Consider the following 26,008-nt stretch of genomic DNA (forward strand, 5'->3'; position numbering starts at 1 on the left):
AGCTCATTAACGTTTCGCTTGGCTAAGTGCGCGCCTCGTCACTGAAACCAGTTAGTAAAAGAAATTTTTGTTTAAACTAAAACCGATAGCTATGTCACGATTTGATCATTTCGAATGCAAATTATTCTCAGATTAATAAACTAGGTCGCCATCCGTGGCGCTGCCGCCGGGCTGCGGACCCGTACCTACGTACTTACGGCGGATAATATCGGGACCATCATGCCTAACATTGTTTATGATACACTAGTTGCACTAGTTAAACAACGTCTAAAGTGAAAGTTACTAAACTGGTGAGCCTGTACAACAAACGGAAATGCTAAACAGCCCGCCGAAGTTAACAAACAAAGTCAGAATCAGAATCAATGGACTTACAATTTAAAGTGATAATCAACAACTTGAATTCCATGCAAAGATAATATCTACGCTCAAAAGTACAAAGTGACAACGAAATCCCCATCTAACAGAAATGAAAAAGGCAATAATTGTCCTTACTCTACAACAACTATAAACTTACGTGCACTAAAGCACCATCAAAGTTTTCATAACCGTTAGCGCCTAATAACTAATCAATCATGATGCTAACAACCGAACACATAATGCACGGGCACCCCCACGCGTCGGTCGGGCAGAGTTCACTGTTTGGGTGCTCAACGGCGGGCCATAGTGGCATAAATCAGCTGGGCGGGGTGTACGTCAATGGCCGACCGCTGCCTGACTCAACGCGCCAGAAAATAGTCGAATTGGCTCACTCGGGCGCCCGTCCCTGTGATATTTCAAGAATTCTGCAAGTTTCTAACGGATGCGTAAGCAAGATTCTGGGCAGGTGAGGCATTAATACTCAATGGAAAACCATACCAAACAAGATGGAAGCATGGGAATCCATGTGCTCACTGCCCTGTTACAAAATATTACATAAATTTCTTCTCAAAGGTCTGATTCAGCATTTATTGTTTAGAATTTTTAGAATTTAAATCGAGATATACTCAGTGAAGGAGAACATTTCAAACTTGTAATGTTCAAGTATAAAAAAAGTACATCCTAAGAAAGTACACAAAAAGTGAAAAAATGGTTTCAAAATATTTTGAAAATTTTATCAAATTTGAAAATAATTGTTATAAGCGAATAACCGATATGCTCCGGATTTTACTTAAGAAAACGAGCAAAGCATAAAGCATCATTTTTATTTTTAGTTCTTTGAGATATAGTAATGGTTACATATTTCAGAATTACGGCTTAAATTTGATTAAAGTCGTACGACTATATCACATGACGATATGATAAAGTCGTCCGATTTTAATCATATTTAAACCGTTATTCAAAAATAAACTATCTAAATGTCAAAGAAAATTAAACAAGAAAGGAAGCAAACTTCGGCAAGCAGAAGTTCATATACCCTTGCAAAAAATAAATATTCTTGAAAACATTAAAATTATGATTTACCTGCGTATATTTTTAAAAGCATTGAAGCTATGATGATTCGCATGTTAATTATTTGATAGTTCCTATGACAGCTGTACGATATCCGATTTTAATAGAAGTAAAAGCGTAATTGTAAACTGTCAAATTATTAATAAGTCAAAAAGAATTTAAAAAAAAAATTACAAAATAGAAAAGTTACATTTAAAAAAAATGTTGTTATTGTTTCTATGGGAGCTATATGATATAGTCGTCCGATTTTGATGAAATTTAAACCACAATTCTGAAATATTTAACCAATACTATATGTCGAAGAACTAAAAAAAAATTAAAAAACAGCAAACTGTTCCGAGTTATGTACTACCTGCAATAGAAAGAAAACTTTTGGGAAAGTTTCATAGCTTTAAAACTGAGAGACAAGTTTGCGTAGAAACGGACGGACAGACTGACAGACATGGCTAGGTCGACTCTCCTAGTGATGCTGATCAAGGGCTGAAAACTTCTGATTCAAATTATAATATCCTCTGCAAGGGTATTAAAACAAGATATTATTTGTTTGCCTTATAATAAATTTATTTTATATATGTAGTTTCGGATCCATTCCTTGATTAAAAGGGTACTAAATTATCTTTCGCTTTCGTTTTATTATGTCTATATACACTCAGAAAAAAATTGTAGACTTATGGACTACATTATTTTAAATGTAGTTTTACTGCTATCGTGGACTTAAAAATTGAACTCATGGACTTTAAAATAAAACGCGTGCCCATATACGCAAGTTAATCATAATTTTAATGTTTTCAAGAATATTAAATTTTTTGTTTACTTCTTTTTGGTATTAATGTTAAAAAAGTAATCTGATTTCTCATTTAATAATATAATGTTAACTGTAAATTACATTTTGCTGTTTCGGTACAATATATTAGCGCGATGCAAACAATAAAATATTTATTTTATTTATTTTTAAATTTAAATTCGACAAAAAAATATTTTGTAGTTTTTAATAATATATTTTATTTTTTATTGAAAAATTAAAAAAATTTAAACTTCGAAGCCTTACATGAAAATTAAACAAGATACCAAAAGAATAAAATATGTACAGTTTTTGACCGTCGCCTTAGGAAACGTGTTCAACTGCAAATCGTAAAGTCGAGTGTTCGAATCTTAGAATTCGCCAAAATACAAAACTTAATTTTCTCAACAAAGTTAGTTGTTCGATTATTTTTTTATTTCGCATAATGCAGTTTAATTATCATTTTCAATTTTCTTATGTTCTAATTATACCAAATTCAGGCGGGCGAGGGGGCATGACCAAAACAGGTTGATTGATTAAATTCAATGCAGTAAGTGGCTTAAATTAATAGGGCTGATGTTGCTTTAAATCTGAACTAGGTGGCACTACCTTAAGACAAATTTTAGCCCATATTACCCATTAGCCCATTTTTTTCTGGGTATATGTTTACAATCTGTATGCGCCCCGCACTTCATGTACTGCTGCCCATTGAGATTAATTCCGTTTTTTAAGTATGCAGTGATACCAAACGGACATAGCGAGATCCATTCGGCTATTGGTCTTGACAAATAATGTATATATGCATACTTCTCAAGGAAAACTTATCAAGTACATTGCACTCAATCTGAGAATATTTGTACTTGTACAGCTTGAGTAAAAATTTTCAAGAACGACACGAACAGTATAATACCGCATACACACTGAAAAGACTCGCCGTGCAAATTACACACGTTTAGTTTTTAGTTTAGTTTTTGTACCGACCACTGGTAATAAACATGATAATTCATTATGGTGTTAGTCTTTTACGTTTTAAATGAAATCATTTTACTTACGAAATATTTTTAAAGCCCGAGCCTCGACTGAGGATTGAACCCGGGACCTTCCTGCGCTCTAGGTGTAAGCCTTAACCACTCATCTACGCACCTTCTAAGGTGTCAGTGATCAAAAGAGGCAAAATTCGTATTTTAAGCAAAATAGTTGCGATAATTTTTAGAAATTTTAAACAGCTAGATAAGCATTAATAAAAAAAAAAAAATTAAATCAAACCATAGGAAAAAAAACCCACAACTCGAAGTGAATTTGGAACCTAGATACATTGTGAGTCGACTTCCTGGGTTGAACACCTGAGACCGCAAGACCACGGTTTAGAAGGATATACATTCTAAATCAAACAAAACAAAACTGGGAAGCTTCAGACTTTTTCCCAATTAAAATCAGTGCTCACTAACGGATATTATTCGATATCTCGCTAAATGTATGGATAAAGATGCGAATCTTAATTTTTCTGCAAAAAATTATTTTCGAAAAACTTCAGTTTACAACCTCTAGAAGAGCAAACAATCTTACTTGCATAAGACCTAGATCACTGACATCCGAAAGACAATTTTTAATTAATGCTATTCGATCATGGAATCAGCTCCCCAACCATCTTAAAAATATTAGCAGTGCCACGCAATTCAAGATTAAATTATTCACACACCTTAAAAATACTATATATAAGTATAATGTAACAATTAAATATTTGCAACTCTTAGTGACTAGCGCATTAACTTATAAGTTACAAACTTGTAGCGTTAGGATGAAATTTTATAATAAAATACAAATACAAAATACTAACAGAGGCTCCACACATACCATAACACGTGCGAACCTTTGTGTGAGTAATTTGCACGGCAAAACTTGTCGTTGTGCGCATGCCGATCGCCGGCAAGGAATATGTACATAAATTATAACTCTTGCGATAGTGCCTCTGCCGCTGTTGGTTACCACTAACTTTAATTCAACTTTTAGCTAACAATGACGATAACAACAAGAAAGGAAGCTAACTTCTTACTGAAATTATAATACCCTCTGCAAGGGTATAAAAAGGGCCTCATATTTTTGCCTAATATTTGTTTTCTGCGATTAAATGGTTTGCTGAGTTTTATTAAAATCTGATGACCATATTATATATGTAGCTGTCACATGTCTCTTCGGTCAATGTGGTGGTTTTAAGAACCAGGCTTTTAAAGTTTGTGAAATGGTTAATTGCGTACATACAAAATAAAACCTAACGAAAGTGGCTTCCACAGAAGGCGCCAGAAATTCAAAACGCAGGGCTGAATGCAGTGGCGTCAATTTTTATACATTTATAACTTCAGTCAGAAGTTTGGAACGCAGTGGAGGAGATATTTCCGATCCTATAAAGTATATATATTCTTGATCAGCATCACTAGGAGAAACGATCAAGCCATGTCCGTACAATTCTACGCAAACTAATCTCTCAGTTTTAAATATTTTTGCATGAAACATTCCCAAAAGTTGTCTTCCTATTGGGGATAGTATATAGGTCGGAACGGGGCGATCGGACGACTATAACATATGGCTCTATAGGAACGATCGGGGAAAAAATATAAAAAATTATAACATTGCTGTTTTTTTATTTTTTTATGTTCTTCGACATATGTTATTGATTAAACATTCAGAATTACGGGTTAAATTTGATAGAAATCAGACGACTATGTCATATAGCTTTTGTGGAAACAACCAGAATTAAAAAAAAATAAATAAACAAAAATTGTAACTTCTCTAATTTAAAATTTTTTTTTAATTTTTTTGGACTAGCAATGGCTTAGAATTACGCAATTAATTTAATTCAAATCGGCAAACGAGATCATATATCTGCCATATGAAAGATCGAATAGTTGAGGAGAAAATTATCGTTGCTTAAATGTTTTTAAATATATACTCATACTTTAAAATGTTTTAGATTTAGATATGAGTTTTACATATAGGTTTTTTAATTAATTATATTACATGACTAAAAATAAAAAAAATTAAAGAGCAAATCAAATAAATGAGAAAGTTTGTAAACAGTATGTAGATTTTTTAACCGCTTCAACAAAATAATTATCTTTAACTTATTTTCTTTTAAACAGGTTGCCTTATTTCTTACTGCGTGATAAGTTGCATGTGTAAGTATGTACGCCTCAGCGTACATATGTATATATGTACATACATACATAGTAATTTGAAATAAAATGTAGTTTAATTTATAGGTTGAGGAAATATGTACATTATATTATTTATTTTTTTATTAGTCACTAACAGTTTCATCCAAAACAGTCATATAAAGCGTTTCTTAGCTGTTAGAAAGTTAGGAATAATAGAATAATATTTAAGCAAAAATGGCCTAAAAAGGCAATCCATATATTACCTTAAAAATAGGCAAAAACGCCATGTTTTGACTTATTGTCCATTGCCTAAAAATGGACATTTAGACTATTCTGTTTTCCTTAGGTCATGCATTACCTTGAAATTAGACTACCATTTTTCTGAGTGTAGGAGAGTCGATCTAGCCATGTCCATGTACGGTCTACGAATTAAATTTCGTAAAGGTCAGCCGACTTTAGCATATAGCAGTAATGAAAAATAAAAAAAACAAATGAAAATAATGTGACTTTAAAACATAGCCATAGGTTTACAATTTTATAATAACGCTGTTCATTTTATTAAAATCGGAAAACGATTTCATATTGCTGCCATATGAACGATCGAATTATTGAGCTAAAAATCTTCCTATCTGCAATGTTTTTAGACATATACGCACATAAATCGAAAATCAGATGGTTTTATAACTACATTTTTTTAGTAAAAACCTCATATTTTTAAAAATAATACGATTTAGATCTTAGTGCTGTCAAACTTGGTGTTCTGTAAATCTTTTAAACTTAAATAGTGATAATTGCAGTTTGGAACCCCTAAAATAGTGTACATATAAATTGGATATAGTCTGCAAAAAAACGTTTCCCTATTTCTAATCTTCCCTTCTTACACTAATAGTAGACTTCTTCAAATTAATTTACCGCTTTATCCAATCGTATAACGATGCTTGGTATTAACTTTATTATTTAACCTCTCGCGATCTCGTCTCGCACGCCCCCTGGGGTCTGCGTTTAACAGGCCCTGGTTGGTATCGTAAGGGGCACTTGTTGGTTCTGACCATTGTGCATAAAAGTCCAAATAAAGACTAGTTTATGTTGTCAACTGAATCTTTTCTGAATCATTTCTTGTTTTAGATGATCAGGTTTTCTATATTTTTGGTCTCAGCAAAACCAAAGCAGAAAAGAACATTTTCATCCCTACTACTCAATATTTTTTATAAAAAATCACCAAAATGTTATTAATATATGTACTTTTGAATAACAAATTGATCGTTTAAAACAGTAAAGTTATTTTTGTAACAAAAAATCGCGAAAATAGATAATGGCTTTATAATTCAGAATTACTCTTTTAATTTTATTAATATCGGAAAACAATATTATATAGCTGCCATAGGAAGGATCGAGTAATTAATCTGAAAATCATCAGCTTTAATTATTTTAAACGTATACGCATATAATTCGAAATTAAGATGTTTGAAAGAATATTAAATTTTTTTAATAGCTGCAAGGATACATCAACTTCGGCCTTCGAAAGTTTGCTTTTCTTGTTTTTTTTATACCCTTGCAGAAGGTATTATAATTTCAGTCAGAAGTTTGCAACGCAGTGAAGGAGACATTTCCGACCCTATAAAGTATATATATTCTTGATCAGTATCACTAGGCGAGTCGATCTAGCCATGTCCGTCTGTCCGTCTGTCAGTCTTTCCGTCTGTCCGTCCGTTTCTACGCAAACTAATCTCTCAGTTTTAAAGCTATCTGAATAAAACTTTCCCAAAAGTTGTCTTTCTATTGCAAGTAGTATATAAGTCGGAACGAGCCAGATCGGACGACTATAGCATATAGCTCCCATAGGAACAATCGAAATAATAAATAAAAAAAATTATAACTTTGCTGTTTTTTAATTTTTTTTTTAGTTCTTCGACATATGGTTAAATAATTCAGAATTACGTTTTAAATTTCATCAAAATCGGACGACTATATCATATAGCTCCCATAGGAACAATCGGTAAAAAAAACCAAAAAAAATATAGCTTTGCTGTTTTTTTAATTTTTTTTTTTAGTTCTTCGACATATAGTAATGGTTAAATATTTTAGAATTACCGTTTAAATTATATACTATATCATACAGCTCCCATAGAAATAATAAAAATATATAAAATAACTATCTAATAATTGAGCTGCAAATCATCATAGCTTCAATGTTTTTAAACATATACGCAAGTAAATCATAATTTTAATGTTTTCAAAAATATTTAATTCTTGCAATAGCTGCAAGGGTATATGAACTTCGGCTTGCCGAAGTTTGCTTCCTTTCTTGTTTTTTTTTTTAATTCGGTAGTTCATCGTGAAAGTTCATGGTTCAGATATTTAAAAAATTTGACACCCTTTTCATATATGTAAAATTTCATATGACAACAAAATGTTTTATTTAACTTTAATAAAAAGTCAAAAAAGTCAGTTCGGCAGTGTTCTGAAGTTTCGTAGCTTGGGTTTCTGGTTACACGCTCTAACCCTTAGGCCTCGAGCTTGAAACTCTCGTTGCGACCAAGCAAGAAGTAACAAGAATCAGAGTACAATCAAAATATTTATATTTTAAGGAATTAAGTTTATTAATTTTTGAGGGTCAGTGTACGACATTTTATAAAACTATTTCTAACAACAAAAACACCTCTTAACGACTTAAAAATGACGACGATCGCACCGTCAACATAAAAAATTAAAAACATAAATTTTCTTGGCGAAAATTAAAAAAAAATTTGATTAATATATTTTCATTCGGCCCGCTCTTTCCAGGTACTTGAAATTTTTCCTATCGCAGCGTAAATAATGGAAACATTTTAAAAATTATAATGCCCTTTGCAAGGGTATAACAATTTAAAATTTGACAAGTTCCAAGTTTTTGTTCATTAATTTTCTGTAATATTCCATTTGTTCCCATGGAAGCTATATGATACACTCGTAATAAACAATTACTATATCTCGAAGGACTAAACAAAATTTAGAAACAGCAAAGTTATAATTTGTATCCCAGTTTTTCGCCGAATGTTTCTTTGGGAGCAATATGCTATAGTCATCCCATCCGGCTCGTTCCGACTTATATACTACCTGGAAAGTTTTATGCAGATAGCTTTAAAACTGAGATACTAGTTTGCGTAGAAACGGACTGAGGAACGGACAGAAGGACAAGAATATATATGTATACTTCATGGGGTCAGAAATGTCTCCTTCACTGCGGTGCAAACTTCTGACTGAAATTATAATCCGCTCTGCAAAAATTAAGCAATCAAATAAAACCACCTCTCAAGAAGTTAGAACTTTTTAATGATCGTCCATTTAACAGAGAAAATGTCAGATATCAAATTTTTGTGACGATTTTCGAATTCTATATGTTTTTTTCAGCCGCTGCAGCCTAATATTATAGCTTCTTTCAGTGTGCTGAATTTTGTATGATACTTACTTTTAAAACAAACTATTTATATAACAATTTAAAATGATTCTTTTTATTTTTAGATATTATGAAACAGGATCAATTAAGCCTCGAGCGATAGGTGGTTCGAAACCACGAGTAGCTACAACTCCGGTCGTACAAAAAATTGCTGACTACAAACGGGAATGTCCCAGCATATTTGCGTGGGAAATTCGGGATCGACTGCTGTCCGAACAAGTTTGCAATAGTGATAACATTCCAAGTGTAAGTTTCTAATTTTCAGACAAAATGCATACAAAAAACTAAAATTAGATAAAAACTTGTAATTTTAAACAAAAATTAAAAAATACTTACTTCCACACTGGTGTTCCGCGATTGATTTGGGTATTAGATTTCGTTTCTGTTAAAGTTTTTCTTAGGCTCACTGATCGTCGTAATCAGAACATCTAGGCAACATTTGACGACAGCTAGACGTATTTCTCTCTACCAAATGCAAGCAAATAATGATTGGTTGAGGGTTTAAGAGTTTCGTTCAACGACTGGCTTCAGGTCGGTCTTCGCGTTTAAGATGGCTAAAATAGATCCGAGCTCGATAAGCAAGGGCGCACAAAGGATTAAGTAATTTAAGAACAAAACCAACCTATCCTATTTAAAATGGATTATAGAAAAGATATTTTCGATTCTCTTTAGTCTCGCACTCAGCACTCTTTCGTTTTCTCGATAGAATAAGCCGAACGAAAGCATGTTTATTATTCAGGTAACAAAAGGGATTTTTGTGTCTTTTTCACCAAATTTCCACTACGATGTGGAACATACCTTACCTGGGGGATTAGGCCAGTGGTTTAGAGTTTTTAATAGTATAAAACTTGTTTGTTTCTGATGCATGCAAGCCCATAAAAAGTATGATACGGACTTTAAGTTTTAAGTTCGTTTTTGAATTGATATCGGTCAACGAATTAGACTTATTTAAACATACGGAACGTTTTTAGTTAAAAACCAGGAAAGAGCAAGCTTCAGCAATTTGAAGTTGATATATACATGCATTTATTCCGAAAATAAAATATTATTTAAAACGACTATACTTTTGGCGCGTATATGTGAACAAAAAAGCTATGTCGATTTTCCGCTGAAGTTTTTCGTTCCTAAGGTCAATTGCTCGATATTGTTGTCTGATTTTTATAAAATTATAGTCGTAGTTTGGTAAATAATTACTTATTATCGAAGTAAAGAAGTATAAATTAAAACAAGAAAGAATGCTATAGTTGAGTTTCCCGACTATTAGATACCCGTTACTCAGCCAACAAGCTTTAAACAATCGAAGTTTAGGTGTCGCCATCTATTGAACTGCTTGGACAACACTGGAAGCTAAGTGTGTGCAGCACCCCCACCCACCGCTTTCGTTTTCTCTTTACTGCAGGCAAGTAGCGGCCGAGCAGCGGACGAGCAGCGGCATATGGGTGGCAGATCTTGATATGCGTTTAACATGTCTCAGGTTCCTACTTCTTTGCATTTTTATACTCTTGCAGAGAGTATTATAATTTCAGTCAGAAGTTTTGAACGCAGTGAAGGAGACATTTCCGACCCTATAAAGTATATATATTCTTGATCAGCATCACTAGGAGAGTTGATGTCCGTCTGTTCGTCCGTTTCTACGCAAACTATAAAAACATACATAAAAACAATAAAAATAATAAAAAAAATTTTTAACGTAATTTTTTTTTTATTTTGTAATTTTTTTTTTAATTCTTTTAGACTTTTTAATAATTTCATAGTTTAGAATAACGCTTTTAATTTTATTAAAATCGGAAAACGATATTATATAGCTGCCATAGGAAGTATCGAATAATTAAGCTGCAAATCATCATATCTTCAAAGTTTTTAGACATATAAGCAAGTAAATGATAATTTTAATGTTATCAAGAATATTGAATTGAATATTGAATATTAGCTGCAAGGGTATATGAGCTTCGGTTTGCCGAAGCCCGCTTCGTTTCTTGTTTCTTAATATATCATTTCAACTTTAAAATATTTGGAGAGGCGGGTTTGGCACTCCTGCTTTCGGTGGTTCAGTTTATTTGATGTTCTTTGATGTTATTACTCATAAACATAATGGGCGAGTAATTCATTATGGCCATATTTAATCGCAACGTCAATGTGCTTGTGCTAAATGAAGAACAAATGTCTAAAAACGTTTGGCCCATGGCCGACGCACGTGCCGGCACTTAAGACAACTGTAAAAGTGGCATTTTCCATGTTTTCTAATGACGCTGTTCAACATGTACACAAAAAAACGCTTCATATTCAGCAAATTTCCATTGTAACTTAACTTCAAAAACAAGAAAGGAAGCAAACTTCGGCAAGCCGAAGTTTACATACCCTTGCCGCTGTCGCCAAAATGAAATATTTATACTTTAAATATAAATAAATAAATATACTTTAAAGCACCTCAATTTCGAGTTATATGCGTGTCAAACATTATATTTTATATCCTTCTAATAAAATCAGAAAACGATATCGTATAGCTGTCATAGGAACTATCGAATATTTGAGCTGCAATTCATCATAGCTTCAATGCGTTTATACTCACAGAATGATTAATTTTTGAAATAGCTGCAAGGGTATATGAACTTCGGCTTGCTGAAGCTTGCTTCCTTTCATGTTTTCATTTATTTTTCCGATCTGGTTCGTTCCGACTTTTATACTACCTGCAATAGAAAATAAATTAAACAATTAATATGGTTTTTTTGGGATGGCTAAGTCAAATGAAATTTGTTTTTTTCTATTCTTTGGCTCTTTACTTGTGTTCGTGATCTTTTTTAAATGTATTGGTAAATGCTCTTCCATACGTGAGTTTTGATGGTCGGAAATTTCTCCTTCATTGCGTTGCAAACTTCTGACTGAAATTATAATACCCTCTGCAAGGCTTTAAAAAATATTCATTCTTTGCTATTTTCAAAGCTTACGATTTTTTAGTACTACTCAGGAGTAACAACATTTACTATAACGTATATTTATTTAATTGTTGTTGTTCGCCAACGGATATTTAAAAAATTCTTATCAGGCTAATATATATATAATTAATTCTAAGTCTAAACAATAATTCAAAAATGTAATGCTTCAAGCCGTCTCAATTAGAGAAAAGATATAGATGCATGCTGGCATAAATGCACAATGGTTCATGATAAGCGCTTTTGGTTCGGACATAAAATGGGGAAAACGTCCTCAAATCCATGGTAGGCGCAGACAAATTTAAAAGACCCAGGAATGCAGGGCAGTTAATACAGCCGGCGACTAGATCTCGTAAAAACAAAATAGATATAATATTTATACGATCTTCCAGAAATGAAAGATGCTTGCATAAGATGTACGATATATTAAGAATATCTTAATCGGATTTTTCTGCCGAGTCGATCTAGCCAATCTGTCTGTTTGTTTCCGAAACCATTTAAAACAAAAAACTTTTCTTTTGCTAGAAGCGCGTTGCATTTTGGGTAGCGGAACTTAAAATCTTGTTTTTTTTTAAGGGTTTCCCGCAGAGATAGCGTGATTTTTAAAACGTCGTAGAACAAACATTTTTTAAACATTAAAATAATTTTGGTATTATAATATAGTACATGAGTTTGCAAAGCAGTAAAGGCGAAATTTCCTACTTATAGTGCTAGCTGCTGGGTCAAACGACTATCTAACATATAAGGATCTTGTCTATATTGTATAATTGATGTACGTATATGTATTAATGGAAATTACTGTGTAGAAATGTTTTAATAAATGTTTGTGTGTTCAGATGTTGTCCGTTTTTTTATTATTTTAGGAACTCTGCTATTGTTGTTATGTACATATAAACCTCTTTGGAGGGGTTGCTTAGGTATTGGGTGGCGTTTATGTTTTTGAGGATTTATTGTTTTACTTGGGCTATGACAGGCCATATGAGTTTGACTAATTGGACAGTTGCGGTCATGGTAATGTTTGTAGCTGAGGTTTGTGTGATTAGACCTGCAAAACTTATACAAATTTATATATTTTGAAAATGTATGCACAGAGATAATTCCGACGTTCAGAAATTTAGGGTGGTTTAATTTGTAGTCGATGCATTTTCATAAAAGTATTTCGTATATAAACAAACAATTATATAGCACTACAAGTGTACTCAAAAGGCTAAAATGGGAGGAGCGTTAACGGTTGTGTTTAAAACACATTTTTATATAGTTTATATAACAAACAATAAAAATGAAAGAAAATGGGAATTTTATTTTTGGCATCTTTTTTTTAACCGATTCTTATTCTTGAAAAAAATTACTTATGTACTCAACTTAACTAATTTAACTTTACTCAAACTGATTAAATTGAACTTAAACTGAGAATTTTTGGTCTTATGATTTTTTGAACTCTCAGATTGAGTGTAATGTAATTGATTAATTTTTTCTGGGTAAAAAGTTCAATTTGCAGAGGGTATTTTAATTTCAGTCAGAAGTTTGCAACGCAGTGAGTACGGCAACTCCGACCCTATAAAGTACATATGTATTCAGCATCACTAGGAGAGTCGATCTAGACATGTCCGTCTATCCGTCTGTCAGTCTCAACGAATCAAGACGGTTTGCTAAAATATAATATAAGGTGTATACTAAAAGTAAAACATGTATATGCGTACAACGTAAAAATTTGTTTCTCAAGCGGTCCGAATGAGGAAATTGTATACAATTTTGTATTTGCTTATTTGCAAATATATTATTTTTTCGTCACAAAACTTTTAACTTTTCTGTCTTTTTGATTTGTTTCTATTTTAAACGATTTTCGGAAAACAACTTTAATTAAATATTTTAAAAGTAGACTTATAAATAATTGTCATAACAACAAGTTTTTAGTTTTTAAAACAGAATATTATGTATTGCTTCATTTGGGGGGGGGGGGGGGGGGGGGGGGGGGGGAAGATAAATCACAATGGTTTTCAGCTTTCGCAGCAGCAGGAACTATATATTTTAAAAATAATTTTATGGACTTTTTTTATTTTTGTACCTGTAAAAAAATGTGTAACCTTTTACATATAAATTAATTTTGTAAGGACCAAAAAGTGTACAAAATTGTGTATGTATAATTGTTAGCAAGCGGAGTGGGTTCCTAGAATCGATAACTTACCGAGTACTAGAGTAGTCTAATCCCTTTTGGCCGTGCAAGTTTGTATATATATCCTTCTCGCTCTCAGAAGCGGATTGGATGAAAAAGTCGTTAGCCAATCGTATGGCAGATATGATGCAAGGGGGTTGGCAGAAGCATGGGGAAGGCGCCGAGAAAGACTGAATAGAGTAGCTGATGTTTTTGGTAGCCCCTTCAGCACAGTCATTTGAACCCCTCGAAAAGCGTTGTGCGTTGTTACTGGGGTTCGTACGCAGTTTATCTCACGACTTGTAAGTCTGTACTTCCACAAGTACAGCATTCATAATACAACTCGTACGTGGGTTTTGATGAAAACACATGTTTGAGAAAGATGAAAAACTAATTTTAATTTTATACACATGTAAACGACATATTTGTAATATGTAGGGATGTAATGGACTTTAATGTACACATCGAACTGGGATTAATTGCAGGTTTCATCCATTAATCGAGTCTTGCGTAACTTGGCCTCGCAGAAGGAGCAGCAGGCGCAGCAACAAAACGAATCTGTTTATGAAAAGCTCCGCATGTTCAACGGCCAATCGGGTGGATGGGCCTGGTATCCAAGCAATACAACGACGGCACATTTGGCGCTACCGCCAGCGGCTTCGGTTGTGTCCACTCCAACAAATTTGTCAGGACAAGTTAATCGAGACGATGTTCAAAAACGAGGCAAGTATAAAGTAAAATCTTGATTTTCAATTACGATTGTATATTTTCGATATTTATTGGAAGGCTTGAAACCAGGGAAATTGATGATGAAACAGACCACATGACCTTAGTTTTGTTACAGCTCCAAAGCCATTTTCTGGAAAACGTTCGGTGCATCGATAGCTGTTAACCAAATAACTTTTACAGCCCATTATCTAACTTATACCCTCATAAATGTGGGGGTCACAGAATTTTTGATCGTTTAAAACTACTGATCAGGCACCAATTAATTCATAGTTCAATACAGACATGACTTTATCTGTTGACTTCGCCATTGATATTATATGAATACTTTTTATACGCCGTTTAAGTTAGGACAGTCAATTTTGATAGCCTTGCAGAGGCTATTATAAATTTAGTCATAAGTTTCCAATGCAGTGAATGAGACATTTCCGATCCTAAAAAGTATATATATTCTTTTTCAGACGAGTCGATCAGCCATATCCGTCCTATATCTCAGATTTAAGGCTATCGGTTAAACCTTTTCCAAAAGCCTTTTTTGTATTGCAGGTAGTATATAAGTAGGAACGGGCCGGATCGGACGACTATATCATATAGCTCCCGTTAGAACAATCGGAAAAGTAGATACAAATAACTATTTTTAATTATTATTTTATAATATCCTTTTACACAAAACATCCTTATGGAGACAATATGTCAATATTTATGGGTTTATGTTTAAAAACAGTGAAGTGTTGACTTTCCGACGAATTTTTTGATCGCTCCTATGACATTTATATTTATACCCGTTACTCGTAGAGTAAAAGGGTATATTGATATCGTCAAAAAGTATGTAACAGGAAGAAGGATTCGTTTTCGTCCCTATAAAGTATATAAATTCTTGATCAGGATCAATAGCCGAGTCGATCTAGCCATGTCCGTCTGTCTGTCCGTCTGTATAAACGTCGAGATCTCGGAAACTATAAAAGCTATAGATTTGGGACTTGACATTCAGATTCTAGAAGTTCCTAAACAGTGCAAGTTCAAAACGAAGCCACGCCCACTCTAACGCCCAAAAATTGCGAAACACTAAACACGTCTGTCACGTCACTCTGATACAAGTTAGACCTTAGCTGTTGTACTCTGTATTTCAATTTTCAAAATCGAGCCATTACTTTGGAAGTCATTAGGACCTCTGCCGCCGCTCTGCCGCCATTCTGCCGCACCGCTGCAGCGCAGATGGGAGAGAGAGAGAGAGAGAACAACAGAACTGTTAGCGGGGGGTGGGGGTGCGGCACGCACTTAGCTTTTAGTGTTGGCTGTTTTTGTGGGAGCATTGAGTAACGGGTATCTAACAGTCAGGAAACTCGACTTTCTTGTTTTATCTGAAAATCAAAATATGTAGCTTCATTGTTATACTCTTATAATTTAAGTCAGAACTTTGCAACGCAGTTAAAGAGACTAAAGTATATATATTCTTTATCAGCATCACTAGGAGAGTCGAACTAGCCATGTATATCCGTGTTTGTGTACATTTAGCTTAAATATAAATTTAGATGTTGTAAAGAATATTTAATTTTTGTTAACAACTGAAAGGGTATATAGACTTGGCGAAGTTTGCTTTCTTTCTTGTTTTTAAATACATTGGTTGAATAATTTCCAAATTTATTATGTGAAGTACTATCCTTCCGGTTATTTATGAAATACTAGTTTATTTAAATGGCTTTCTCGGCTGGCCTTTCAGTACAGCAAACTGACCCTTTTATTTAAATCGGAAAACAATATTATACAGCTGTCATAAGAACGATCGAATAATTTTAGCTAAAAATCATCAAAGCTTCAATGCTTTTTAATTAAGTTGTTTTAAAGAATATTACATTTTAGCAAAACCTGCAAGGTCATATTAACATTGGCTTGAAGAAGTTTTTTTTAGTTTTTTGTTGTCATATGTTAATATTTTGCAATTTAAAATAAAAAACTAGCATTAGAATAAAACATTTATAGAAAGAATCGGAGTTTTTTCTTTTTCGTGCGTGAAAATTTAAAGATCTCTGAAACTATAAAAGCCAAAAAATGAGATTGAAGTTAAACCACAAATTGTAAAAATGTGAGTGTTGCCAACATTTTAATTGTAAAGAAATGCATTTACTTGTCAAATGTTTGTATTGAATCAAAACAAATCGGACCATTTTAAAAAAAGCATTTTAATTTAAACTTATCGCATTAAGTTTATAGATGTTGTTATTACACTAGTTTACAGCCGCGAAATCCCTAAGCCAATGATACAATTTTCTGGTAGAGTTCGACTTCTAGGCCTCGGGTGTACCACTAATTATTGGAAAACGTTTTCTTGCTTAGCATACCGGGGCAGTTGACAAAGATCTGGCCCGATTTCAACTACAGTAAACAGTAAACTAGTTGCGTTTCATCAGTTGACTGCTGGGCGGAGGGGTAATAATGTCAAAGCTGAAATTGCCCTCTTCAGTATTTGTTGGTATGAATGTGTTTACAGTAGAATAAAGGGGCCTCTGCCAAATAAAATGCAACCCTCTTTAGTCATAGCAATCACACAATTCCGAGTATTTTGTCACAGATGATCAAACATCAGGACAAACAAATAGTTAATATGTTGGTCATTTGTTGTTTGCCATTAAGGCTTATTGAAGTAGCTCTTTTATTCCGTCTTCTGATACTGTGGATTGTTCTTGTTTTTACTTCAATCAATAAATTGAGCTAACATATGTCTCCATTGCCAGTAAACATCCACCGACTCTTTTATACGATTCAATTTAATCCTATGTCGTCCCTTCAACTTAATTAATTTCAAAGTTCTTCCTAACGCCACAAGTATAAAGCTTATTATTTAATGCGCTAGTCAAACAATAGGTCTAGATGACTAATAAAACATTTCAATACTACATATAACATAGTTCAACTAGTGTCGCTAAGTTTTAATTTATGTCATATTTAATTCTTGAATGTGTGCAATTAGTTTTGTCTTAAACTGCGTGGCACTGTTAATACTTTTTAAATCGTTAGGAAGTTGGTTCCGTGAAGTATTTCCGTTCAGAGAGCAGAGATCTGGGTCTTAGTTGAGTAGTAATGTTTGCTCTTTAGTTTTTTATAAAGATTAATATTTGTAAGTAAACTAACACTATTATTTTCATCCAGTCTGCCAAATGGAGTTCAAATATTTTGTACGCAAATCTAGCGACATGATCGAATCGGTTCAAACTGAGAACAAATTTTGGAATAGGAAACTTAAACTTTGTGCTGGATGGTTTAATTACATTCCGCAAATACTTCAATTGCATAAAAAGTGTTGGGTCCAGGGAGGATTTGGCAAGCAATATACGTATGTTTTTAGGCAGAAATTTTTTAACTGACGAGATTGATCTAAGCAATACATTCGTCTTTCCTACAGCTCAATTTAATATTTCATGTTTTCATTATTTTATCATCCTATTAGAGCTATATAAAATAGTCGTCCATCCGGCCCGTTAATGCAATAAAAAAACATACTTTTGTGAAGGTTTAATTTAGATAGCTCTAAATCGATAACCAAGTTTGCGTAGAAACGGACGGACATGGCTAGGTCGACTCTCCAAGGCTTATCAAGAATTTGTATACCTTATAAGGTTAGAATTCTCTCCTTAACTGTGCTGCAAGCTTGCGAATGAAATTAAATTACTATAGTAATTTTTATTAACGTCATCCGCCTACGGAACAAAGTACCACATAATCTGAAAACCATCAGAAGCGCGCCTCAGTTCAATTCAAAAGTAAAAGAATTTCTCCGAACCTAAAGATTGTTGCAACTTACGTTAAAGTAATTTTTTTCCTGTCAAACTTTGTGAAATTGTAAACTGATATTCAAACTCTAATTTTTTTAATATGTGTTTATATTTAAGTATTCCCTCTAGTTTCAAAATTATAATATTAAAATTGATTTCAAACCGTAGCGTTAGGATATTAATAAATGAAAATAAAAATTATATAGATATAGATATAGATATAGATATAGATATAGAAAGGGTTTGTATCGAATTCCAAGTCTTTAAAAGGGAGCTAACTTTTCCAAATCGTGATTAGTGTATTTTTTATTTTTATGTGGTTAAAATAAGAGATCCTCAGAGTCGAATATCAATTAATATAATTTTCAATATTCGTTTTAGACTTACAATATTCGGCTGACGTTTCGCACCCAAATTCCCACGATAGTACATCGGATGGCAACTCTGAACATAATTCATCTGGAGACGAAGACTCACAAATGCGGCTGCGGCTAAAAAGGAAATTGCAGCGGAATCGGACTTCATTTTCTAATGAGCAAATTGACAGTCTCGAAAAAGGTAATTATATTTAAATCACGCTTAGCTTTCGATCTTTAGACTCATTTATTCGACACCAGTACCAATAATTATATGTTACAAACGAATAGACATTAAGAAATAAAAAAAACATTATGCTTCTTATACCCTTGCAGGGGCTATTATAATTTTAGTTTAAAGTTGCAACGCAGTGGAGGAGACATGTCCGACTCTGTAAAGTATATATATTCTCAGTCTAGTGAGTCGCTCTAGTCATGTCCGTCTGCCCGCCTGTCCGTCCGCTTCTACACAAACTAGTCTCTCAGTTTTAACACTGCCTGAAAGAAAAACAACTTTATTATTATTGTATGAGTCAGAACGAGCTTGGTGGGACGACTTTATCATATAGCTTCCAAACTTCGGTGTATCTTTGAAGTAATTATTTACTATTTCCGAACTACGGTTTTAAATTCATAAAAATCGGTCAACGATATCATATCAGCTAAAGGAACATTCAAAAAATTCAGCCGAGAATCGAGAATCATATACGCATAAAAATCGAAATGTAGTCGATTTGTAGAATACTTAAATTGTGTAAAAGCTGCAAGGGTATATAAACTTCGGCTTGCCGAAGTTTGCATCCAATCTTGCTTAATACTGTTTTCTGTACTTCTGTGTGCCGACTGAGACCTTATAAAGCATACTGTTTTTGTCTTAATTTGAGGTTAATTAGAAATGAATTAGCATTGCGTAACTATCTTAAAGCAAATATTTGTATTGCACAGGGTAAACCTTATCAATCTAGGTGGTTATCGTTCAAATCGCGTTCACTTCGACTTGCCTAGTAATAATAAAGAGTATGTTCATAATTTTGAACATGTACACTTCTCTTTTTTAAAAGTGTATATGTTCCTTCGTGTTCTCAAAAAAATTTCCCATATTCAGTAAACAAAATTATCCCTTTTTAATTCCAAAATGTTCTATTTCACAAAGGCAAAGATAAAGCGATTAAGAGCATAAGACGCATCGGATAACAAATAAATAAATAGAAATATTATTATTTAGTTCCGATTTCTATGTAAGATTGAAACCGCTAGTTATACTAAAAGTGATATATGCTAAAACAATTTACAAATAACATTTAGCTTAAGCATACTAGGCAATGGTCCGAATTAAGTCAACATCTTACAGTACATTTTAGTGTCAGACTTAACTTGATTTAAATTTAACTTCTATCTGTACCTTTGTTTGACCTGCATTACAGAGTTTGAACGAACACACTATCCGGATGTTTTCGCGCGAGAAAGACTTGCAGATAAAATTGGTTTGCCAGAGGCACGTATTCAGGTTTGTCTTTCAGTTTTGTTTAATTATATTCTGTTTGTAGCCCTGTTTTGCAAGACTCAATTTTTATAAATTTTTGTGAAATTTTTTAATTTATTATCGATTTAAAGATTATATTCAGTTTTTATTTGTCACTTGTATAATATGAAAAAAAAATCGAAAAAGATTACAAAAATTAAAAAAAAAAACATTTAAAATTAAAACATGCTCATATGTGCATGATTTATATTATAAAATCTGAAATGGAAATTTATTAAATAAAAACAATTTTCTTAATGTGTCTCAACTTAAATCAACTGTTAATAACATTCAATGGATTGTGCTATCCAAATGTCTAATCAACATTGTGTTCCAAGACATAAGTTTTTGTACACCCAAAAAAAAGCATAGGGACAATATGCCGCTAGTGGTAAAAAGTTTTTAATAATAAGATCATCAAGTTGACACCTATTGAAGTGACCAATTGATATTCTCGAAATGATCAAAATGCACTTTTGGGTGTCAATATGCCATTGTCATATTTTTCATTTGGATTCGTTTGACACTATTTATTAATATAATATTTGTGGGATCATTTTAGAATCATAATGTTACATTCCTTAATAAAATGTAGTATCAATATGACCCCAAACAATATGCTTGAAAATAAAAAACATGCATTTATCTATAGTTGCAAGTGGGTTGTGTTTTCTTTAGTGCTTAGTCATTTAAACTGAATTTTACTGATCTAATTACTATCTATCTGAAAAAACGTACATCGATTTCAGCCAATTGATCCTATTTAGAGTCAAATTACATTTTAAAACCACGTAATGACACTTCGACACTCTTATAGCATCAAGAAGATCCCAAAAAACTGATACTTCTTAAATTGACACTCAGAGATTTTTTTTTTGGGTGTAACACAACATCAGCAACAACAAAAAATAACGTTTAACGCTTCCAGATTTCTGGTCAGGCGCCTTACGCTCTAGGCTATTCGGTTAGAGGTAAACTTCGAACTTTGAACTTTGAACTTTGAACTTCGAAAATCGAAACAACCAATTGCTGGTGCCAAAGTGACACTGATCTCAGCCAACTGATCATATTTAATGTCAAATAACATTTTTACATCTGTGTAATGACCTTTTGACACTCATATAAGATCAATGAACCAAAGCTATCAAATTACCGTCACACGTATAGTAAAAGGGTATATTGTATTCGTTGAAAAGTATGCAACAGGCAGAAGGAAGCGTTTCCGAACATCCAAAGTATATATATTCTTGATCGCGAAACCCAATCTTTGATTGTATGGTAGAGGAAATACTTAGATTGAAATTTGTTTGGCTGAGTGACAAGTCGGGAAACTCGACTGTATCGTTCTCTCTTGATCCAAATGTGGTGATTTAACTCGCAATTTTCGTAACTGAATTCTGTAACGTAATTGCGAAGCATTTTAACTCCAGGAGTCAAATTTAAGCTACGGAACGGACGATTAGGAAGTCATCCCTCAAACTTACTATTCACCCCAGTGGCTCTTGTGTTGTGTATAACAAATGTTTTTGTCGTCAGAGTGAGATGAAATATGCAACGTTACGCTCTTGATTATTTGTTTAAGTGAATAAAAACAATTTGACTGTAAAAATACTTGAAACTCCTTGCGATTTTGAGTAGTAATGACGGGGGCGAATTCGAATTTACAAAGTCTGAAGGACTTAGCAGGGAAACATGTCAGCTGGAGAGGGAGCTGCAACAATAACGCTGAGCAATAAATGTCATGGTGAAAAAATATTAAAGTATAAAAGTATTGTGATCCGTTTTCACCCCTTTGTCTTCACGGTAAAATTTCAGTGGGCTTTATTCCGCCTGTGATGTGTGTGATGTTGCAAGTAAAACCGCATTCAGAGGGTGTCTCTGCTTTCGAACTCAACTGCGTGACCAAAGTAAAAGGTTCATTAGACTGTGAGTGTTTTATTCTCAATAACAATAAATATATACATTTCTCCAGTATGAACTTGACATTCCGCTTATCACTTGAGCAGTATCATTATGGACTCAAAAAAATATTTTTCTATAATATAGAAAATAGCCCTTGATTTGAGCAAATCGGCTTTGATTTATATGAATAGTTTTACTTATATTTTTCTTAAAATCTGAAGCCAAATAAATTGTTTTCTATTTTTAATAAACGAGAAATGAAGCAAACTTCGGCAAGTCGAAGTTCATATACCCTTCCTGCTTTTCTTTATAGTTGATATTGACTATATTAAGCAAACATAATTTGGTTTAATTATATAATAATTTCATCAAAATCAGACGACTATATCATATAGCTTCCATCGAAATTAAATGTAACTTTTCTATTTTGTTTGCTTCCTTTCTTGTTTTTTAAAATTTTTATTGTTCTAATGGGAGCTTTATGTTAAAGTCGTCCGACTTTGATGAAATTTAAACCGTAATTTTAAAATATTTAACCATTACAATATGTCGAAGAACTTATTTTTGTTCCGATTGTTCCTATAGTAGCTATAGGCTATATTCGTCCGATCCAGCTCGTTCCGACATTAATACTATCTGCAATGGAAAAACAACTTTTGATAAGGTTTCATGCAAATAGCTTTAAAACTGGCAGACTAGTTAAGTAAAAACGGACGGACGGACATTGCTAGATCGACTTTCCTAACGATGCTGATGGAGAATATATATACTTTAAAGGGTCGGAAATGTCTTCTTCACTGCCTTGCAAACTTCAGACTGAAATTATAATACCCTCTGCAAGGGTTTAAAAATGGTTAAGCATTTGATTAAATACAATGATTGTTCTGCTTCAACAAAGAGTTTAAACTTTTTGTCCGTGTAATATTTTATTGCAGTGTGCCGGTAAAGAACATTTTAAAAAGTGATATGAAAACACAATTCCAAAAAAAAAATAATGCCAATTGGAAAAAAAAAATCAAAAGATTTACATTTGAACCGAACTTGATTTAGAAAAAAATGGTTTCGGTTAGGTAACGGTTCATTTTTGAAAGAAATCACAAATCGCTCCGGTTGTTAGTTGGGTCCGTTTAAAAAAAAAATAATATATTATTATTAAATAAATATTAAATTTATACATATTATAATAGTTATCAATAAACTTAGCCCGCCAGTGGTATACAAACGACGGCTCGCCTAGACGCTGATTAAAAATGAAGAATGGCTAGTGCTACCAATTTTTTAGCAAAATTAAAACAAATAAAGTCTTCAAGGTTATAAAACTATTATAAATAGTGACAGTCACTAATGGGGACTTTGGGACTTTCGTTCTTAAGTTTAGGGTTGAAAACAAAAAATCCTTATCTTGAATTAGTATTTTCATTGTTAAAAATAATCTAAACGTTAAAAATAATGGTTTCAAAAACATTTGGATTCTGCTCTTTAAAAAAAAAATGTTTTACTTGTCTTATTTTCACAAGATAAACAGAAAAGATGTTAAATACCTTACCTACCCTAAAGCAGACAGTTGCTTTCGCTTCAGCAAATCACTGTTCTTTTAAGATTTGCACTTTTTCATTTTGAGCGAGCTGTGATTTAGTTGAATGATTTAATGCACATCAAGTAGAAATTAGTTTCCTAAAAATTTAATTAACTTCAGACTTGGAATCGATGTTTATTTAATTAAAAAAAAAACTATTAATTCAATCTAATTCAGACATAATATCATAGTTTACTGGACTTTTCAGCGTGCTCCCAGCCTAGTATTTTTATTTATAACTTGTATTATATATTTCTGTATGTTTCACAACCACTTTTAGTTAATTAAGTTTGTTTCTGTTGTATCTCAAAATGAAAGCCAAGTTAAACGTTGTTATTAAATTGTGTTATGGAATATTTTAATTAGGTTTGGTTCTCGAACAGACGAGCCAAATGGCGCAGGGAAGAAAAAATGCGGACTCAGAGACGCTCTGCTGACACCGTAGGCGGCAGTGTTCGAGCAGCTAACATTACGGCTAACAATCCTCCAGGAACAGCTGCATCTTCCTCCGCCGCAACGTCGAACAACTCGACGCCCGGCATCGCCAGCTCAGCAATCAATGGGTCAGAAAGGGCATCATCGGCCATCATTGGCAACAGCCTACCGGAAACCCCAAATGGACCAACTGTAAGAATGTTTTTTGTTGTTCCAATTGACTTTACATTGTGAACATTGCCCATAATAGGTTCTAGGTGGAGACGCCAACACTGCGCACACGAGCTCTGAAAGTCCGCCGCTCCAGGCAGTGGCACCGCGGTTACCATTAAACACTGGCTTCAACACCATGTACTCATCTATCCCGCAACCCATAGCAACGATGGCTGAGAATTACAAGTACGTTTCCCAACTTATTGTGTCTGTGTTCTGTTTTCTAATCCGTATAAGAGGATTCAATATTTAAGCTCAAAATTATTCAAATATGCTTTTCTAGTAGATTTTGATTTGTTTTTCAACTCAACTTAAATTAAATTTAAAAAAAAAACCACAAAGGGAGAAAACTTCGTATTTTATATACCCTTGCAGCTATTACAAAAATCAAATGTTCTATAAACTAAATCCTTAGTTATTGATGCTCACAAATTTCCGAAATCGCTATATTTAGACACAAACATTTTTTCCACACGAGTTAATTATAGTTTGTCGATTGCCATGTATCATGTGAGCAGTAGTTATTTGAAGGAATGGTTCCCAGCTTATGTGGATTTTTCTTATGGGATCTAACACGTAACTATTATGGTTGACTATTCACAGCTCATCACTAGGATCGATGACACCGTCATGCTTGCAACAACGAGACGCCTATCCCTACATGTTCCACGATCCGTTGTCACTAGGGTCTCCGTATGTGCCACCCCACCACCGAAACACCGCATGCAACCCTGCAGCTGCGCATCAACAGCCACCCCAACATGCGGTTTACGCGAACAGTTCCCCGATGCCATCATCCAATACAGGTATGGCTGTGAATAGGTGTTTAGTCGAGCTCAATAAATAAGAGTCTAATGTTTGGCAGGTGTAATTTCTGCAGGCGTTTCGGTGCCTGTGCAGATTTCAACGCAAAATGTATCTGACTTGACGGGAAGTAATTACTGGCCACGTCTCCAGTGATCGTCAATTTTTAACTTGCCATCAGATCTTCTGTCGAAGGCGACTGCCGCTGCAATTGCTGCCGCACATGCAGCTGAAGGAAAGCACCATCACCAAAAAGCGCATTCAGTTGATAGTATGCAAAATACAAATAGCAACATTAACCCACCTAACTTGAGTAGCCAGACAATGTGCTGTTCACCAAGATATTTAAACATGAACGTGGGGGCGGGGAAGGACGTGGATGTGGTTCAATGTCCTGTAGTTCCCGTATCACCACGTAATTCGGCGAATTCGGAACTGTTTGGTAGCCCAAAGGCGAGCTACCATCGGGATTTTCATATAATTTAAGGTGTTAAGAAGTAGTCGAACCGTACCGTCTTCGTTACACTCTTAAATTATTAGTATAGCGTTTAAAAGCTAACCATTTAAAATAAAATTCGTTTCAAACTACACTCAGTGCAAAATTGTTTAACTTACATTATCTTTTAGTTTTTTACTGATACTGTTGTTAGTTAACAAAATTTAAGTCATATCTGGAAGTGATCCACACATCTTTCAATAGAACACCAACTTTAGATCTAATTACAATGCTTTCTCCTTCCGTATCCGCAAAATTTTGTATTCAAGCTTTTTTCAATTTGATATCTATTTTTACAAGACAAAATATGGCTTGCAGTGGACGTATAT

The 26,008-nt window shown here is 33.5% G+C and overlaps 1 protein-coding gene across 3 annotated transcripts; it reads left to right on the forward strand.

Annotated features, from left to right (window-relative positions):
* Nucleotides 1-25,773, forward strand: LOC128264829 (paired box protein Pax-6). Of its 3 annotated transcripts, none has more exons than XM_053000540.1 (9): nucleotides 1-823; nucleotides 8,863-9,043; nucleotides 14,365-14,602; nucleotides 18,757-18,933; nucleotides 20,156-20,238; nucleotides 24,098-24,358; nucleotides 24,417-24,565; nucleotides 24,983-25,185; nucleotides 25,245-25,773. In XM_053000540.1, the coding sequence occupies exons 1-9, from the start codon at nucleotides 573-575 to the stop codon at nucleotides 25,337-25,339; spliced, it is 1,638 nt and encodes a 545-aa protein (XP_052856500.1). In that variant the 5' UTR covers nucleotides 1-572; the 3' UTR covers nucleotides 25,340-25,773. The 3 variants fall into 3 exon arrangements, with proteins under 3 accessions (XP_052856500.1, XP_052856501.1, XP_052856503.1); XM_053000541.1 differs by having other exon boundaries at nucleotides 20,156-20,226; XM_053000543.1 differs by lacking the exons at nucleotides 1-823; nucleotides 8,863-9,043 and adding an exon at nucleotides 14,170-14,313.
* The last annotated feature ends 235 nt before the right edge of the window (nucleotides 25,774-26,008 follow it).

The sequence above is a fragment of the Drosophila gunungcola genome, unplaced genomic scaffold (genome assembly GCF_025200985.1).
Source record: "Drosophila gunungcola strain Sukarami unplaced genomic scaffold, Dgunungcola_SK_2 000080F, whole genome shotgun sequence".
Classification (NCBI taxonomy): domain Eukaryota; kingdom Metazoa; phylum Arthropoda; class Insecta; order Diptera; family Drosophilidae; genus Drosophila; species Drosophila gunungcola.